The sequence below is a fragment of the Nicotiana sylvestris genome, chromosome 4 (genome assembly GCF_000393655.2).
Source record: "Nicotiana sylvestris chromosome 4, ASM39365v2, whole genome shotgun sequence".
NCBI lineage: Eukaryota > Viridiplantae > Streptophyta > Magnoliopsida > Solanales > Solanaceae > Nicotiana > Nicotiana sylvestris.
The window spans coordinates 180,957,265-180,977,846 of NC_091060.1; the positions used below are offsets into that span (position 1 = coordinate 180,957,265).

Consider the following 20,582-nt stretch of genomic DNA (forward strand, 5'->3'; position numbering starts at 1 on the left):
ATGGACTTTCTTTCACTAACAATCCTGCAAGGAGGGAGTATTTTCTTTGGAAATGGGAAAAAAAGGTACATTCTTGGTGTTGGAAAAATTGAAAAATCACTCACTCACTCAATTGAGAATATGTACTATGTCAATGGTCTTAAGTACAGTCTCTTGAGTGTCTCTCAGATATGTGATAAAGGAAACAAGGTAGAGTTCTTGTACAAAATATGCACAGTTACAAATCTAGTAACTGGTGAAGTGGTACTTGTGGCCAAAAGATACAAGAATATCTACGTTACTGATTTTGAGTCCCTACAAAGTGGTGATATGAGTTGCTTGAAAGCAGTTGATGATGATGTTGAACTTTGGCACAGAAGACTGGGGCATGCAATCTTCTCTCTACTGAATAAGTTGGTTCAGAACGACCTGGTTCGTGGTCTGCCCAAGTCAAAGTTCAAAGAGCACAAGGTTTGTGATGACTGCGCTAGAGGGAAGCATATGAAATCCTCATTCAAGCCAAAGAAGGATGTCAACACCTCAAAAACACTTGATCTCCTTCATATGGATCTATGTGGTCCTATGAGAGTGCAAAGCAAGGGAGAAAAAAGATATATCTTTGTGATAGTGGATGACTACTCTAGATTCACTTAGACTCTGTTCCTTAGAACAAATGATGAGAGATTTTAAGTTTTTGTAGCCTTTGTGAAGAAAATTCAAGTGAAGATGGAATCAAAAGTAGCATGTATTAAATGAGATCATGGAATAGAATTTGACAATGCTAAGTTTGATGAATTCTGCAACGAGAATGACATGACTCACAACTTCTCAGCCCCAAGAACTCCACAACAAAACGGAGTTGTGGAAAGGAAGGACAGAACCCTTGAAGAAATGGCAAGAACAATGTTGATCAATAGTGGGATTGCTAAGAACTTCTGGGCTGAAGTCATTAACACTGCCTACTACTTGGTGAACAGGTGCATGATTAGGTCTCTCTTGAACAAAAATCCCTATGAGTTGTTGAATGGAAGGAAGCCCAAGTTGAATCAGTTAAGAACATTTGGGTGCAAATGTTATGTTCTCAACAATGGAAATGATCAGCTTGCAAAATTTTATGCCAAGAGTGATGAAGGAATCTTTTTGGGATATTTCTCCCAAAGTAAAGCCTACAATGTATACAACAAGTGGACTCAGTGTGTTGAGGAGAGTGTACACATAATCTTTGATGAGTCCTACCTCTCCTGTGAGAAAAGCAACAAGGATGATCAAGATGGAGAGCCTCTGCTGGTTCCAGGTGAGGTTATTGATATGGCAAATGGAAAGGCAGATATGATGAGTCAAGTGAAGAAAATGTAGTCTCTTCCTCATTAGCTGGAGAGGAACCAAGTACTACTATTACAACCACTAAAGCTGAAGAAAGAGTGGTTGATGCAGTTCAAAGTACTTCACATGTAGCTGAAAGAAGGATACAAAGGGAACCAGTCAGGATTACCCAGCTCCTCTACAAATGAAGCTCAAGTGCCCAACTGGAAACATAAAAGCTCCCATCCTCTTGAAAACATAATTACTCCTCCAGATTTAGAAGTCCAAACCAGATCAAAAGTTAAAAAGTCACTTGCCTTCTCAGCTTTTCTTTCCCAAATAGAGCCTAAAAACATTAACGAAGCCTTAAAAAATGCAGACTGGATCACACCTATGCAAGATGAGCTGCATCAATTTGAAAGGAACAAAGTGTGGCACCTAGTACCTAGACCCTCAGATCGTACCATCATAGAAACCAGGTGGGTATTCAGGAACAAGCTTGATGAACATGGGAACACTACAAGGAATAAGGTAAGGTTAGTTATCCAGGGTTACAATCAGAAGGAAGGAATTGATTATGATGAAACTTTTGCTCCTATTGCTCGTATGGAAGCTATCAGAATCCTCATTGCCTTTACATCACATATGGAATTCACTCTATCCCAAATGGATGTCAAAAATGCATTTCTGAATGGTTTCCTCAAGGAAGAAGTCTATGTAAAGCAGCCTCCAGGTTTTGAATGTCACGAACACCCCGATCATGTGTTCAAATTGGACAAGGCACTGTATGGTTGAAGTAGGCTCCTCGAGCTTGGTATAAAAGGTTATTAAAGTTTCTCTTAGAAAATGGTTTTACAAGAGGAAAAATTGGCAACACTTTATTTCTGAAGAAACGAGGAAGGGGCCTGCTCGTTGTTTAGGTATATGTTGATGATATCATTTTTGGGGAAACAGCTGATTTACTATGTGAGGAATTTGCAAAACTCATGGGAGGTGAGTTTGAGATGAGCATGATGAGTGAGTTGAATTTCTTCTTGGGTCTTCAAGTGAAGCAGTCCACAAAGGGAACATTCATTAGTCATCAGAAGTATATCAAAGAACTTCTGAAAAGGTTTAACATAGAAGCATCAAAAGTGATTGACACTTCCATTGTCACTGCTACTCGACTTGATATGGACGAATCTGGCTTTCTAATGAATTAAACAATGTATAGAGGCATCATTGGATCTCTCCTCTATCTTACTGTAAGTAGGCCAGATATTGTTATCAATATGGGACTATGTGCAAGGTTTCAGTCAAATCCCAAGGAATCTCATCTGAAGGCTGCCAAAAGAATTATGAGATATCTTAAAGGAACACATGACCTGGTTCTGTACTACCCGCCAGGTGACAATTTTAATATTTTTGGGTATGATGATGCTGACTTATGCAGGTTATCTAAATGGACAGGAAAAACAAATCTAGAATGGCTCACTTCCTAGGATCATGTCTTATTTTATGGGGCACAAGGAAGCAAAATTCAGTAGCTCTTTCAACAGCTGAGGCAGAAAATGTTGATGCAGCTTCCTGCTGTGCTCAGTTTCTATAGATCAAACAGCAGTTGGAAGACTTTGGAGTGTACACTGACTATCACAACCCAAACCAATGGGCCGTGATGGGCACCCAGTACCCTACTCAACCGAGTACCAACATAACGTATTTTTTCGTGTCATACTATTATAGGTAACTGAGCCGAAAGGCTGACGTGATATAAGTAGAGTACAACATGTAATACCAACTTATACATAATACATAAGGGCCTATAAGACCAAAATAACCACTCGTATACTGAACATAGGCCGACAAGGCCATACCATATTTTACGTACATGACATCTGTTTACAAGCTTCTAAGAATACATAATTTTCATTAAGGTCGGGACAAAGTCCCGCCATACCAAACAATACACATCTAACTCATACTAACCAAAGAAGCAACTCCGAAGCACATGGAGCGCACCAACATCTTCTGCTGAGCTGATGGCCTACTTTGAGGGCTCTTAACCTGTCTATCGAGACCTGCGGGCATGAAACACAGCGTCCTCAGGGAAAGGGACGTCAGTACGAATAATGTACTGAGTATGTAAGGCACATAAATAAGTACATAACAGACAACGAGGAAATGTAGAGTAAAGGACTCCACCTGTAAGTCTAGATAACTTTGTAAATCATGAAATAATTATAGTGTCATGCATATGCTATGATTGTCATGTCATGCATAAGTACATGTTTCATAATATCATCAGCCTCTAAGGGCGTCCCATCATATCATCTCGGCCACTGTGGGCAAATTTATCAACGTATACCAGCTGATCAGGTGGTGGTGCGTATATAACGCCATAACCTTTCCCATATCCCATATACATATATATATACGCGTACATAACATCATCTGGTCATGGGTCAATGTACATGAATGCAATGCATGAAAAGTACGTTAATAAAATCTTTCGAAATATCATAAGAGCATTTTGCCTTTGAGTAATTTTGTAAAGTAAACTCTTTCAACTTTCATATTTTCTGAGACCCATGAACAGATGATAAAATATTATGACACATGGAAATTCAAGAACATAGATATCTCTAATACTTCTATGAATAGAGCCATTTATGAAATTTATGCATTTACTTGTTTCGTTTGTGTCGTATAGATCATGCCAAAAAGAAAGAAGAGATAACCTTAACGTACCTAGGGTAGGAAAAAATACGTATAATATTCTTGGAAAAGGTTGCACCGTACTCCTTTAGAATCGCAAAATTTTATGTTGCTACGGTTCTAACAATTCTCATTGGAATTATTTGGTTGCAAGAAATTTGGTTGAAATCTTGTAAGAATTACTTGAAAGAATCACGTGTTAAAATAATGTTTTAGAATCTCATTGTAGAGTTTTGGTAAGGAATTTTGTAGGAATCTGATGTAGTTCTTTTTTTTGAGAATGAAAATGTTGTTTTTATTATTCAAAATCCAAGAACTTTGCTAAAGCTTTCCTTGTGATTGTAGAGGTTTAAAATGATTTTAGATAGTCTTTTTTAAGTCCTTAGGTGTGGGTCATACTTATGTGGTGACTAAGCCGTCATTATATCTTCATTTGCCACCTTATAACACAAATTTAAGAGTCATCAAATGGACTTTGACGTGCTGCGACATTGGGAGATTTAACTCCTTATCCAAAATGTCTTAATTTACTCAATTACCTTTGTTACATAATTAATTTCCCACTAAAATCCACAATTACCCAATTTTCCACGTAATTAAGAATTATCTCAAATTACTTAAAATACTACTTACTTTAAATACACCTTATACACTTTACTATCATGGTCATGTGCTACCTTGTATGACACTAGTCCATAAATATCAGGTATTTTATCTCGAGCTGTATTTTATCCAACATGTCAAGCTTGGACGAAAATTTATTTTCCTTGACTTGCTTCCCCTCTCACCTTCACGAATTTACTCATCACTTGCTTGAAATAGCATAATCATTATAATCTCCAAATAATCTTTTACTTGGACTGATGTCAATTACCTTACGACAAATTCAACGTACAATACTACAGGGTGCAACGTCGTCGTAATTTAATACTGCAAAACATAACATCACCGTAATGTAATACTGCAGGGTGTAACATTGTCGTAACTTAATACTGCAAAGCGTAACATCATCGTAATGTAATACTGCAGGATGTAACATTATCATAATATTGTGGGGTGTAACACTGACTGTGTGCCTCTTCTGCGTGATAACACAAATGCACTCAACATGGCCAAAAATCTAGTCCAACATAAAAGAACCAAGCACATTAATGTGAGACATCATTTTCTCAGAGACAATGTGGAAAATTGTCTTATCTGTATGAAGTTTTGTAGCACAGAAAACCAAATTGCAGATATCTTCACCAAAGCCCTGAGCAGAGAACACTTTGAGAGAAACAGGCTGGCACTCGGGCTAATAAAGCCTAATTGAGAACCCGATTCCTACTATATGGCTATGAAAATCACAGACAGGTAAAATTAGCTGAAGTGTTTTCCGGCCAAGTCTAACTCACTTCTATACCGTTACAGCTAGACATGCATGATGATTATAGAAGCTGCTGAGGCAATGCATGAGCGGTAAAAGAGGATTGAGAATTTTTGAAAGACCGGTCAAGAACCTGGTTTTTGTACCACAGGTTAGTAGTCTTGTGTTTTTCTCATATATATCTCAAAAAGAAATAAAAATTTAGTGCCACATCATCAATATTTTTAGATTCTGTATGTCACGTCTTTTCATTCGAATCCTTTCACTTCCCTCTGAAACATTGCATCTTCCCACACATCTACCGCCGTTTCAGAACCCGTTTCTCTCTCCCTCATAATTGCCTCTTTCTTCATTAAAACCCTCGCATTTCCAAACCTTGAACGCTCACCTCTCTCTTTCTTAGCCTCTCCAGAACTTCCAAACTAATCATGTACTATGGCTGAAGATCAAACAATCCTTCCCACCATTGAAAAGAAAACCATCGACTCCTCTATTCCTAAAGAAACACCTCTCAACATTCCCCCTTCCACCATTGTTGAAATTGAAGCACCTAAACCTGATTATCCTTCACCCTCCCTCTCTCTCACCACTCCCTCAGACCACACTCTTCCTCTAAGTGTTGAGAACTCAGAAATCCCTAAAATCGATAGTATCTCTTTTCTGTCGCCTGAGATTCTCAAAGAACAAAGCAAAGATGAAGAAAAGAGTGAGACTCCACAGGCAGAAAAGGTCTACGAGGACGATGTTGATCAGTATACGGGTATTCCTGTCTCGGATACTGTTGCACCATTGGAATCTCAGGAGAGAGAGGCCATAGAAAACATATTGGCCGTCTCTGCTAAAAGAATAGTGAATAAGGAAACATCTACTATGCCTAAGTCTCTTGAAGGACCTGACCCCTCTCCTGAGGAAACAGGTCAGGAATCTTCTTCCCAGGTCAGTTTCGACCCTGTTCCTTCTCCTCACTTTGATAATGAGCCTTTGGAAGTAGTGGCTCATGTTATGAGATCCAGTGATGAAGAAAATTAGGATGATGTTGCTCTGAGTATGTTCATTGATAGAAGAAGGCCAGTAGCCACTCTTGAGCCCTCTCTTAAGCAACTTACTACGAGGTTGCAGAAAAAGAAGGCTCTTAAGTCTGCCTTGAAGAAGAGTAAAAGGATAGCATGAAGAAGAAAAAGAGGCTGGTGAAGGATGGAGAGATTGTTTGTGACAAGAACATTCCGGTAGTAGAAGTGGATGAGGAAGCTCAAGAGGAACCAAGTTCCTTTGCCAAGAGATCTCAGAAAAAAAACAATCTGCTGAAAGTGCTTCAAAGGAGGCTGTTGGAACGCCCAGTAAAAAGTCCGTGAAAAGCAGTGACAAGTTGAAGCAAGTGTTGGTTGAAGAGTCAATGTCTGATGATGATGTTCTAGTAAAATCGAGTGGAAAGGGTAAGTCTAGTAAAAGAAAATTGGAGAATGTGAAGGAACCCGATCCTGTGAAGAAAGTGAAAAGTGGAAGTGTGTCTGGTAAAGAAAGGTTGAGGTACCAGAAAGTACTATGGGGTCGCATATTTGACCCAGAAATATCTGAGATGGATGGTATGAGGCAAATATTTGAGATGGTCGAATTTCAACAGTGGGGACATCTGTTCAAAGTGGATGTGCCCAAGGTTTATGAGGATGAGGTCTAAAGTTTCTATACTGAACTATTCATTGTTGAATCCAACCATATCTGTGCTCTAGTAAATGACTTATACATTGTTATGGACTCTACTCTACTAGGAGACATACTTAAGGTTCCTGTTGATGGTCTATCTTCTGTTAGAGATGATTGTGGCTCAAATTTTAGGCATGCTATAGTTAAGGAGGGAGCAGTGCAACGGGGGGAACAGGTGCATAAGTAAGCTTTGCTTTCTGATTTTCAGCTATTGTTTGAGTTGGTGAACAAGGTTCTTCTACCTCGCACTGAGAGGAGGTCTATCACATCCAAGTGTGATCTGTATCTGATGGAAGCAATGGATGGGTTTCGAGCTGTTAATCTGCTAGCCATAATGATTGAACAATGCAAAAGGTGGCAGCATTCAAAATGGAAATCATGGTCTCCCCTATGGATTTCTTCTCACACATGTCTTCAAATTCTTTAATGTGCCTTTGGGACAGGCCAAGATGGGGACCAAGAAGCAGACCTTCTACTCTAGAGGAATGTGAGTGTGTTGAAAAATTTGGAGGGGTAGGAAGCACTTCGGCGATCTCACAGCTTATCAATGCTCAGAACAGTGCTACTGAGCAGATCAGGAGGTTGAAAGCAAGGAATGCCATTCTAGAGACTTAGTTAAGTCAGGCTCAAGAGGCACCAGGTACTCCAGTTCATCAAGTGCAGAGGTTGCTCGTCTGACCAAAGAAAATGCTGATCTCAGGCAACAGGTTGAGAACCTAAGGGAGAAACTGCTCGTAGAGCAAATGTTTGCAAATGCTCGAATTGATCTCATTCTCAATACTCTTGTTGTTGCTTCTAAGCCCTCTTCCTCTAGTGTCTCATAGGCTAATCCTCCAATGACCAGTGACCAGTTTCCCATTTATCTCTTTTGTTTTGATGACTTTGTGGTAGTTGTTTTTGTTTTCTTTTGTGGTACGGATGGAATTCACTTGTACTGCTCCCGCTTTTAACGGTCCAAATCTACCTTTGCTGTAATAGTAAAGGCTTATGTTTTATAAAATTAATGGAGACTCTCATCATTTGCTGTAAATGTCATGTTTCTGTGCTTCTCTTTTCTATAATGTTGTGTGCACATATGTGACATGAGTTAGCTAGGCTAGATTTCTATATGCTGATTACTTGCTTATGTATTTTTAATGATACCAAAGGGGAAAGTATGAGATAAATTAAAGCATGGGATCTAATTAAGGGGGAAGCACAAAGTCAGGGAGAACTTGTGAAGTTCCTGTCACTTTATCTGATTTTTATTGCTCTAAACATGATTGTCAATATCTAAGTTTTTCATCATCAAAAAGGGGAAAATTGATGGGTTTATAGTACCTTAGGTTTATGTTTTCATGATCTAACAAACTTACTATCAAAGAACCAGATAGGGAACCTGATACACTTGGTACACAACTCAATCAACGGCCTCAAGCTAATGTGAGTTGCTATGACTTCAGAAGATAAAGAATCAATACATGAACTTGATCCCCTTGGGTTCCCCTGACATAGTACGAAGTCAATTGTCTACAGCTGGAAAGTGACTGCCTGCACTGTATACGCAAACAGTGCAGCACAGTACAACAATCATTTCTCATTGACCAACGAAGTGATTACATCATTCAAGTGATGTTATCCATGTTGTATTAACAATAAACATTACAACAAAACATCACTTGAACGCTTGAGATTTTATTCAAGCATTCAAGCATCTCACAATCAAGCATTCAATTCTCAAGTGCATCAAGAACAAAGTACAACACTACTACGGATCAGTTCCTACAACAAGTGTCTTATATGTCCTTAGTTGAGTTGTAACTTTGTAATAGTTCTTCATTGTAATTCCTACTTTGTTTATCTAGTAGCTTTACATAGGAACCCGTTGTAAACCATAAACCTTTACTGTTTGTCTCGTGACTAGAGTTAGTCATGAGTTGAAGTTTTTGTAATAGGTGTATTACAAGTTAGGGAGGGATTAAGAGTTTAATTCCTAGATTGCAATGTTGTAATCTAAAGATTGCTCATAGTGAAGTTGAAATTCTACCAGTATAGGTCGTGGTTTTTTTATCCTCTTGAGCAAGGATTTTTCCACGTAATAGTTCCATGTTCTATTTATTTACTGTTGCATTAGCATTATCCGTGGAAACCTATATAGGACCTGGTCTCTATATAGTTTGGTGGACTCATATATTCTATCAATTATTCCTTATTTTGGTGAGGGAGAGTGTTAATGCACGAAGGGTGATGCCGTGCCATATTTTGTAAGTGATAATGCATGAAGGGTGATGCCGTACCATATTGTGAGTGCTAATACATGAATGGTGATGTCGTGCCATGTTACGAGAGAGTTAATGCACGAAGGGTGATGCTGTGCCATTTCTATTTGATTCATATGGTGAGGTTGAGCGTAAAAGCACGAAGGGTGATGCCGTGCAGTTTTCTTTACCGTGTTTACTTGTTTCTATCGGTTTAAGGCATATTGGTTGACCAAGTTCTTATCACTGCTTTGATTCTTTATCTTGTGATCCCCTCAACATGTCCCCCTCCCAATATTACTTGTCTTGTTTCCTTTACTGATGTTATTGGTCTATATATTATTTTACTGCACAGGTTTGAAAATGTGTTTTTGATGAAATATATTTTTGAAAAAGGCATAGTTGGGCGTGATCAGTCTCTAAAAATTACTGAAGAAGATATATCATTCTCATAAAAACAGAAATACATTTTCAAAAAATCTAAAAATATTAATCGTAAAAGTAAAACCTATAAAACTAATGCATTGATCAAATTTTATGAAACTATTTTAGCACAAATAAAAATGAAAAACAATTCAACTAAGATTACTATCAACAACAACAAAAAACCCAGAAATTAAATCATAAAACTGATCCTAAATTAAAACCTCATACACTGTTAATGCAATGTATAAAAGCAACCATTAAAATCAGAAATAGCTGCAAAATCAAGCAGAATGCAATGGCAAAAACCGTTTGATTTTAGAGAAAAATAAAAAATCGCGAAGAAGCAGAGAGAGACAAAGACAAGAGAATGCAGTATACTTGGAGGGAAAGTAGTCTTTTATTAAAGAAGGGCAAAATCGTATTTTAAAAATGCTTTTAATAAAAAATCGGGTGCGGATGCAAACAGAAAAACAAAATGGGTACAAGTTAAAAGGGGCGACCATCATGCAATTTTTACAGTGACTCGTTTTAAACCCGTGAGTGCCTAGGTTAAGAGCGGACAATATTACTAATAAGTTGGGTTGTTACATTCGTAATCTATTAAACTAAGTAGGCGTTTGGACATAAGAATTGTAAAATTCCAAAAAATGGTGAAAAAATAATTTCAAGTGAAAATTGTATTTGAAATTTAGAGTTGTGTTTGGACATAAATTTCAGTTTGGGTTGTTTTTGAAGTTTTGTGAGTGATTTGAGTGAAAATTTTGAAAAACAATTTTTTGGAGTTTTTCAAATTTTCGAAAATTTTCAAAATGCATCGTCAAGCAAAAATTGAAAATTTTATGAACAAACACTGATTTCGAAAAAAAAAAAATTTTTTTTTGGAAAAAAGGAAAAAATATATATATCCAAATGGGATATAAGAATTCAACAAGAAATAATTTATATGGCAATCCTTGTAATATTTTATATCTAAACGAAACGACCCCTTAAGTTATAAGTTTTGATGGTCGAGGAAAGAATAAATAAACCCGCATGTACCATGTCGTATGTAGGACTATTGAAGTTTGTGGTCAGACCATCAGAGTGACATCCTTACCAATCACAATTTAAAAATATCTTTTTTCTCCTCTAACTGGTTTCATCTAGGGGTGGACATATATCGGGTAAAACCGATAACCTAAACCGTTAATTCTTTATTGGGTTATCGGTATTGGGTTATTGGGTTAACGGTTCGGTAACGGGTTAAATTTTTTTTATCAGGTTATCGGTTCGGGCTCGATTTGCATTTTTGTTATTGGGTAAAAACCGATAACCCAATAAGAATGATGTAATTTACTAATTTACCCTTAAGTATATACTAGGGTTATTTATTTTCCTAATTCCCTCTTCAGTCGTTTGTCTCTCAATTCTCATTCTTGTTTCCGTCGCAGCCCCAAAGAGTCAAGACGCAAGACTCACCACCAGTTCTCCGCCAGACATCAGTAGATACTGCACAGAAGTGGGAGCGTGCTTTTGTTAAGAAACAACAAAAGTTGGCAGTTTACACGTTTTGGCAGTTTGATTTCTTTGTTTTATATATTGCAATTTTTTTAGTTGTTTTATCTTATCGGGTAAACCGATAATCGAACCGATAACGATATATAACCGATTAACCGATAACCGATAACCAATATCTTATCGATTTGGTTATCGGGTTATGATATTTGTAAACCGATAATCGATAGGCAAAACCGATAATGTTCAAAACCAAACCGAACCGACCGATGCCCACCCCTAGTTTCATCACTACACACTACTTAACAAGGAAGTAACACGTATATTTATCTTCTCATTATGGAAAAAGAACGACGAGCCCGAATTACTGGACCAAAGCAATTTATTCTCGACTTGTTTTATATGATATAGTCTCTTTTTCAATGTCACAAGAAAATTAAAGTGATAAATTTTTATTCCGAAAAATTATTTAATTTTAGTATTCTTGACAAAAAGTATGAACCGAGGGTCTATCGGAAATAATCTCTTTGCATTTTTAAGATAGGGGTAAGGTCTGCGTATACTTTACCCTCTTCAGAACTCAGTTATAGGACTATACTGATTATGTTGTTGTTGCATTCCGTTTTACTTAATGACGTAACTTGTAGGAACACACGTGATATAAAAATTATTTTTTATTAAGAAAGAAAAAAATAAAAATTCATACTAAACTCTCAACATGGTGTTTTACATTTTACGGAACAATTTTGATACTTTATATTTAATTTAGTATCCCGTTTTATTTAATGACATAACTTGTAGGAACACACATAATATAAATTTTATTTTTTTATTAAGAAAGAAAAAGTTAAAAATTCATAATAAACTCTTAAAATTAAAAATTCATACTAAACTCTCACCATCATGTTTATATTTTACGGAATAATTCTGATACTTTACATATTTGATTTACATATCAAATGCGTGCTTTACTTCTTAAACTCATACTCGGACAAACTATTTATCAAAAAATGGGATGGAGGGAGTCATTTCAATGTAAAACTAAATATTATATTTCTAAGGAGTACACAAAGTTAAGTTATCAGTATTTTATTTTAAACTTAGAAATTAAAAAAAAATGAAAATATCATAGTATTTAATTAAGAAAATAACTATACATACTGAAGGTTGAAAATTTCATGGTGTGTAATTTATTGATCAACAACTACTGTTACCAAAATTGATATTTGTGTAATTGAGAAATTCAAAAATAGCCAGATTTACAAGTGGTCGTTCAAAAATAGCCAGTTTTGAAAAATAATAAAAAATTAGCCACTTTTCATGTAAAGATAAATCTGAACGAAAACACTCTTCAAAATCCGGAAAGATACTTCAGCATAATATACTGGAGTTTGGAGCATTGGTGCTCCGGTCTCCAGTATATTATACAGGAGCCAGCAAAGTATACCGATCCAGCATAATATGCTGGAAGTTCATACACAAGTGCACCGAACTCCAGTATATTATGATGGACCGATATCTGTTATAGCAAAATAGTGACTATTTGTTATTAATTTGATAAACGCTGATTATTTTTGAATGACCAGCCCGAAAACTAGCTATACCTTGCTATTTTTACTATTTTGGGTCATTAATTAAACAAAAGAACCGGAAAAGAAGAAGAAGATGGAGACAGAAAATAGAGGCCAAAGACTAAATAGTGGTTATAGTTGAAAAATGCGCCCAACAAAGTGCCAGCACATGGTGTATCAGCTGTAGCCTGTCCCTACCAATAGCCCTCTTTCTCTTATTATAAACTTTTCTCTCCAATTTTCCCGAATTCATCGCTCCTCCGCTCCTCCTTTTTCAAAATTTTCTATTCTCTTTTCTTCTCTGCCGGAATATGGATGTCCGTCGGAGACCTCCCAAGCCTTCTCACCGGAATCACCATCTTCAACACCACCCTCAAAGAGCTTCCTCCGCCGCTCTCCGTCGTTCTCCTTCCCCTGCCCCTAAAGCTTCCGATGCCCTTCCTCTCCCTTTATACCTAACCAACGGCATTTTCTTCACCCTCTTTTTTTCTGTTGCTTATTACCTTCTACATCGATGGCGTGACAAGATCCGTAACTCCACCCCTCTCCACGTTGTTACTCTCTCCGAACTCGCCGCCATTCTCTCTCTCATTGCCTCTTTCATTTACCTCCTTGGATTCTTCGGCATTGATTTTGTTCAGTCATTTATTGCACGTGCCTCTCACGACGCTTGGGATATTGAAGACGAAGAGGAAAACAGTCGCTTCCTTCTCGACGAAGATCGCCGCCCCCGCCGCCGACCTGTTCCTTGTCCCGCCGCCCTTGATAATTCCTCCATTTCGGCTCCTGTATCCAATTTTATGGATCCTCCGGTGCCTCTTCCCTCTCAGGATGACGAAGACCTTGTTAAATCCGTTGTTTCCGGTGACATTCCTTCGTATTCCCTTGAATCTAGGCTCGGGGATTGTTACCGAGCTGCTTCTGTTCGTCGTGAAGCGGTTCAGAGGATTACGGGGAGGTCTCTGACCGGTTTACCACTTGACGGTTTTGATTACCAGTCGATTTTAGGGCAGTGCTGTGAGATGCCGATAGGGTACGTTCAAATCCCAGTGGGGATTGCTGGGCCCTTGTTGCTTAACGGATGTGAATATTCCGTTCCCATGGCGACTACGGAAGGGTGTTTAGTTGCAAGTACTAACAGAGGTTGTAAGGCTATTTATGCTTCTGGGGGAGCTACTAGCATTCTTTTTAGGGACGGGATGACGAGGGCTCCAGTTGTGAAGTTCCCGACGGCCAGCAGGGCGTCGGAATTGTTCTTTTTCTTGGAGGACCCTGCTAATTTTGATACCTTAGCCATGGTTTTCAACAAGTAAGCACCTTTTCCTCAGAAAATTTAATTCAGCTTTAAATTTGTGCTATTGCTTTCTTGGTCCCTAAAAATATCGTATTTTTGGTTGTTTTTTTCTGAAAAGGTGCAAGTCTTTACAACCTAGGTTTAGATTACTGGCAACTTCCTGCTGAAATCTACAAATTTTTTAAATTTTGATTCTTTTTGGGGGTTAAATTTGCATTACTGTTAGGTGATGGTGACTTTTTCATTCATAAATGAGATATTGGCTTTATGTATACACTATTCAGTTCATTAACTCTGCATTACCTTATCAAAATATCAGCTCATTAATTCTGCATTTTGTTAACAAATTTTAATGTTTCCTTGAGATGCAACCAGTTTGATATGGTTCGGCTCTGTTCTATGTTGAGCATCATGAACTTGAATATTTAGTTCTTCACTGCTCAATAAGTAGTTATTGCATTGGAAGCAATGCCACACTTTAGAGAAAAATAAAACACAATAAAAGTGCAAGAAATTCATATAAGCAATACCAACTAGTAGGGATCAAGACTTAGTCATGTTAGTAAACTTGCTTTAGGTCCAGTATTTACTAGGGGTCTTTTTAGTATGCTCAGCGAATTGTAGGTCTCTATAGAATGTAGAAAACAGAGCAGCCCAAACTATTTTAATATTTAATTGAGATCAGTCTAAATCAAGCAAATTGAATAATGATGATTCATATTCCTGTACAACAAGATTATGGTTGAGGCTTCCTAATAGTAGTTGTTGTAAACTTGTACTATTGTGTTGGTCATCTTCCTGATTCGTGGCATTCCATATTCTTCCTATATGGACGCAGATCCAGCAGATTTGCCAGGCTCCAAAAGATTCAGTGCTCACTTGCAGGGAGAAATCTTTACATCAGGTTCAGCTGTGGCACGGGGGATGCCATGGGAATGAACATGGTATCGAAGGGTGTTCAGAATGTTCTCGAGTTTCTTCAGGATGAGTTCCCAGACATGGATGTAGTTGGTATATCTGGTAAGCTATTGGGACTTCTATCCAATGATGTCTTGATGCGATTAATATATCTTTTTTGTGCTGGGGCCTCTACGTGTCACTTGGGATCACCCTGAAAGTTAACTAAGTAAGCTATTATTTTGCAACAAGTCTTTCTGAAATTCATGAAAACATCGCTATTGATTTGATTATCTAATCATTGGCTGTTTTTGTCAACTACGAGTTCTCTTCCCAGTTACGCGTACCTAAAATGTCATTTCTTGCTTTGAGGTGCCCAAAATTGGCAGAATGTTTCTAAATTAAGCTCGTAGGTGTATGCAGGTGAACTTTGAGAGAAGGTCGTTTGAAAGCTGGTTGTATTTTTCATAAACACCGATGAAGCTCTTGCATCTCTATGCAGCTTGCTTGTATATCTTTTTAACTGACTGCTACTTGTCTCATGTCGCAGGGAATTTCTGTTCTGATAAGAAGCCTGCTGCTGTGAACTGGATTCAAGGGCGTGGAAAGTCAGTTGTCTGTGAAGCAATGATATCTGGAGAAGTGGTGGAGAAAGTATTGAAAACTTCTGTATCTGCTCTTGTAGAGCTGAACACGATCAAAAATCTTACTGGCTCTGCTATTGCTGGTTCTCTTGGTGGATTTAATGCCCATGCTGCCAATATTGTCTCTGCCATTTTCATAGCCACTGGGCAGGATCCAGCGCAAAATATAGAGAGCTCTCATTGCATTACCATGATGGAGGCGATCAATGATGGAAAGGATATTCACGTATCCGTGACCATGCCTTGCATTGAGGTAATTTCCATTCTAAAGTATATTTTTGTCTTTGGTAGCCTTATACGGGGGAAAGTCAGTTTACACCTCACAAAGCCATGTGCTGCAAAAATTTCCTTCTGATAGAAATGTCTCTTGCTCATTCTAAATTTTGGTTCTTGAGATGTATTATTATTCTTATAAACAAGCATGGTTTGCCTAGGTTGGTACTGTTGGTGGTGGGACTCAACTTGCTTCTCAATCGGCCTGCCTGAATCTGCTCGGTGTTAAGGGTGCATGCAGAGAATCCCCTGCAGCGAACTCGAGGCTCCTGGCAAACATAGTAGCGGGTTCTGTTTTGGCTGGGGAGCTGTCATTGATGTCTGCCATTGCAGCTGGTCAGCTTGTTAAAAGCCACATGAAATATAACAGATCAAGCAGGGATATGAGCACAATTACCTCATAGAATATTGAAATCGTTAGCAAGTTTCTGGCTAATCAACTTGAAAGAGTGCAAGGAGACTAGAAGTTAAAGTTGTAATCGACGTAGGGGGTGGAGCGAAAAATGCCCATCTGCTTCTGCAATCTGCGTTAGCTGTAACTTTTTGCAAGCATGTGAGTTCAAGGAAGTAGACTGAACTCACACGGTTGACTTTACTTCAGTGTCCCCGCTGAAGCATTATACAAGTTGTATTTTGTAACCCAATCTTGCTTATCCCCTTTCTTTGATCAGTATTTATTCTAAATTTTCAGCATTGGTGTATTGTTATTTCTGGGATGTTCTGGAGATTTTGATATTTGTTATTATTTCATTGTACAGTTTGGTAATGTGTAAGTACCAAGTGAAGGAATTTGTAAGTTTCGTTCAATACATTAGGCTCTATTGTTCAAAGGCTTTTGCTAAAGTAGTATTCTGGTCCTTGAGAAAAGAACCAAATGAAAGGTGATTGATGCAATTAGAGCTGGAAGCTACTGCTAAATATTGTAACTAATGAACATTTGTTTTTAGAATTTATTAGTCTGATTTTGCCCCTTCACCAATGATAGAAACGGCATTTTATGATCATCTTTCGAGCCTTAAGATAAGAAATAAACTTTCTTGTTGGTTCTGTCACATCACCCTTCCATTCGATAACAGGCTCTCCCGGAAAGTTAAAGCGAACAACTTTCTTCCAACAATTTACGTATGGCAAGTGGAATTGTATTTACAATGCTACTGTTCTACCATTGGAATATTAGCAAATCAATGGCTGTAAATTAGGTATTGCGATGCATGACTAAACCATATGTATTGGCCTGCTAAGGGGGACCGAGTCCTGCATAAAAATAGCACATTATAGTCAGTTTTCGGACTGGTCATTCAAAAATAGTCAGCGTTTACGAAGTCAATGAAAAATAGCCACTATTTTGCTGCAACAGAAATCGGTCCAGCATAATATACTGGAGTTCGGTGCACCTGTGTATGGACTCCAGCATATTATGCTGGATCGGTATATTTTGTTGACTCCAGTATATTATACTGAACAATTATACTTGCTGGAACTCCAGTATATTATGCTGGAATTCTAGTGTACTTATGCTGGAACTCCATCATATGCTGGAACTCCAATATAATATGTTGGAGTTCAAACATACTTATGCTGGAACTCCAGTATCCCGCTATTTTTGAATTTCTCTCGAGTTCTGCAGTCCACTAAAAAAGTGATGGGTCCAACTTTATCATGTTTATGCAATATGCATGATATGATGTCTGGCACTTTCTGCACATGTTTATATCGAATTAATGGTACATTTCTTTTGTATATACATTTATCAATTAATCAATAATAATTCAAGAGGCGAGAGTGTCACATAAAAAAGTATGGTGGAGCCGTAGAGGAGCCCCAGTTAAGAACTATAGTCGATTTTCCTACCTGTCAGTTAGTCATCTTGGACCCATTCACTCCCGCTACATGTTGCATGTCAGTTGTTGGTGCCGTGCCAACAATTTTTTGGTGGAACAAGTGTTTTTTTTTTTTTTTTTTTTTTTTTTAATATCTTGTGTGATATCACAATCAAAGACATATCTAAATTTTAAATTAGTGAATTTAGAGTGATTGCTATTATATACATTTTTCAAGTTGAAGTTAGCCGATGCGAGGAGGGAGCCTTGGAGTAACAATAAAGTTGTCTTCGGTAACCTATAGGTCACGAATTTGAGCCGTGGAAGCAGCCTTTAATTTTAGCTCCGAAAGCAACAATAAAGTTGTCTACATCACACTCCTTGGCATGGGCGAAGCCACATGTGGTCATAAAAAGTGGTCAATTGACCATTCTTCGTCGAAAACCTACATTGTATATGTAGGTAAAATATTATGTTTTAGAGGTATATAACACATATTGAAAACCTTTTGTCGCAAATTTTTTTACTTCTTTAAAATTTGAATATTCTTTGGAAAATTCCTCGCTTCGCCACTGCCCCTTGGGGTGCGCCTGTCTGGACCTTGCATGAATACCAGAGGCAGACCTATGCAATTGGTAGAGGGGTCTCCGGTACCCGAAAAGTTCGGCAAAAATATCATATATACATGTATGTCTTTAAAAAATAGTGATATATTAATAGTGAGAACCATATATACAAAATAGATTTTGGTTGAATCAAAAAGTGCACCTATGACATTCAAATCCCGAGTTCGCCTCTGATGAATATGAGATACTTTGTACACTGATATGTCTTTTTTTTAAGTTTGCTGGTGAGACCATATCTACTGGTAGTTTAGATCCGTCCAAGAGTATCATGAATCATGACCAAGTACAAAATAATCCCGTCTGCCCAAGTATCATTATTGTAAAACGTAAGTGCTATCATATTTTAAGATTTAATTACTAATATATGTAATTGAATTAAGAATATACTAGTAAGTCCAAAGTATCTGGAATATTTAACTGTCCAGAATGGGGCCAACGTGACACACACTTTTTTTGTACAGTTGTATAATTTAAAATTTAAAGTTCATTGATTACAATTATGTGTCCTTCTAGACTGCTAAAATTGACAAATACTAATTTGCCTGTATAAGCTTGGACCCCTCCGCCTTATTATAAATTGAAACAAAAAGGACATTAGATCAGATTGAGTCAGCAAAAAAAATAATGCACGCATGGATACTAACATACGTTAGGTCAAGAACAAGTGACAACCCCATTATTCGCCGAAATATTTCAGTAGAATCAATTCATACGAGTAAAGAACAAACTGTTGGTGTACACTATAATCTTAAAAATGTACGTGTCAAAACTTGGGTTGCTCTGAATGTGTAGGTAACTTTGGTTGCAGTTTCCGCACATGGAAAGCAGAAAATAGGATAAATAGGACATCGTAACAGATCAATTCCAATTGTTCAAAAAATGAGCAAATCTTCGAGGTCAAAAGTTTCAATTATGGAACAAAACTTGTTAAACTTAAAGTTTTGCTTATTGGTTAGGTGACCTGTCCTAAAGGTAAAAAATTGGGCATTTTCATATATATTTACTTTTAGGATCACCATTAAAGTTATATTTGTATGGGTCCAAATTTGACCAATTACGACCGACGACGAGTACGACGAATAACGGGGTCTCCTTGAATCGATGTCCTGAGGGAGACGACCTTAAGGCGAACAAGAGATTGTACGAGCCTTGTAATAGTGTAGGCCCACTAGGGGACATCAGAAATATTCCTTCGACTATTCCTCGTAATTTGTCTTTTACAGCTTAGAAGAGTCTCACTCTTTGTCAAAAGGCTACTAGAAGAATGGTTGACAAGTACCTTGAGCAACATGCTCGAGAAACCCGTTCAGAGAGGTATCGAAGCCACGTTACCCGCAGAAACCGCAGCTGCTGCCGATGAGCCAAACACCACACGAACAGGTAACACCCGTACTGTTACTGATGCATGCGACGATGCACTTACGACCATCTTAAGGAAAATGGAAGAGATAGAAAATGAGAACAAAACACTCCGCGACCAAATGAAGGAACACCAGGAAAGGATCGATAAAATACCAGGCGCTCCGAAGTTGTTACCAAAATGCGATGTGGACCGATTCGTCGAACAACCATATAGCGAAGGGGCAGCTCCTCATTCTATTCCAAAGACCTTCAAAATGCCTCCGTATTTGAAAAAATATGATGGTACCACGAACCGGAAGATCACTTAGTCCATTACGTTACCGCAGTAAAAGGTAACAATTTGTCAAAGGAACAAGTGCCGTCTATACTGCTGGAAAATTTTGGCGAAACTCCAACAGGGGGAGCGCTGACATGGTATTCCCAACTACTAGCACGATCGATATCAACGTTCGAAGAGATGACAGATAAGTTCGTCATCGCGTATGCAGGAACGAAAAAGGCAGAGGCTAGGGTCAATGATATCTTCGCCGTCAGGCAAACGACGGGCGAGAGACTTCGAGATTTCCTAGCCCGATTCAATAGGGTAAGGATGAGCCTACCAAACGTGTCAGAAGGGATGGCAGTAGCAGCCTTCCAAAATGGGCTAAACAGAAACGGGTCAAAGGCAACCAAAAAGATACTCAGTAGACTCATGAAGTACCCCCTACCACGTAGGAAGAGATCCATAATGCCTATTGCACCGAAGTGAGGGCAGACGAGGACGACCTGAACATCCCTCTTCAGCGATTAACATCAGTTCAGACCGAGACAAGGAGGGATCACCGCAACGATGGGCGAAGGGATCAACTACCACGTTTCAATCGAGAAAGGCACCATGCTTATATCCGAACATCCAA

The 20,582-nt window shown here is 38.1% G+C and overlaps 2 protein-coding genes across 2 annotated transcripts; both read left to right on the forward strand.

Moving 5' to 3' along the window:
- Positions 1-2,486: 2,486 nt before the first annotated feature.
- Positions 2,487-2,869, forward strand: LOC138890616 (secreted RxLR effector protein 161-like). The gene is made up of 2 exons (XM_070174018.1): positions 2,487-2,653; positions 2,731-2,869. Exons 1-2 carry the CDS (start codon positions 2,487-2,489, stop codon positions 2,867-2,869), a joined length of 306 nt encoding a protein of 101 aa, XP_070030119.1.
- A 10,109-nt stretch (positions 2,870-12,978) lies between these two features.
- LOC104234010 (3-hydroxy-3-methylglutaryl coenzyme A reductase 1-like) lies at positions 12,979-16,708 on the forward strand. The gene is made up of 4 exons (XM_009787503.2): positions 12,979-14,079; positions 14,903-15,084; positions 15,512-15,858; positions 16,040-16,708. Exons 1-4 carry the CDS (start codon positions 13,082-13,084, stop codon positions 16,280-16,282), a joined length of 1,770 nt encoding a protein of 589 aa, XP_009785805.1. The 5' UTR covers positions 12,979-13,081; the 3' UTR covers positions 16,283-16,708.
- The last annotated feature ends 3,874 nt before the right edge of the window (positions 16,709-20,582 follow it).

Coding starts and splice junctions, on each gene's coding strand:
- LOC138890616 (XM_070174018.1), top strand. CDS start 2,487: ATGTATAGAGGCATCATTGGATCTCTCCTCTATCTTACTGTAAGTAGG. Junction 2,654..2,730: donor GGAACACATGACCTGGTTCT/GTACTACCCGCC, acceptor CTAAATGGACAG/GAAAAACAAATCTAGAATGG.
- LOC104234010 (XM_009787503.2), top strand. CDS start 13,082: ATGGATGTCCGTCGGAGACCTCCCAAGCCTTCTCACCGGAATCACCAT. Junction 14,080..14,902: donor TTAGCCATGGTTTTCAACAA/GTAAGCACCTTT, acceptor ATATGGACGCAG/ATCCAGCAGATTTGCCAGGC. Junction 15,859..16,039: donor TGACCATGCCTTGCATTGAG/GTAATTTCCATT, acceptor TGGTTTGCCTAG/GTTGGTACTGTTGGTGGTGG.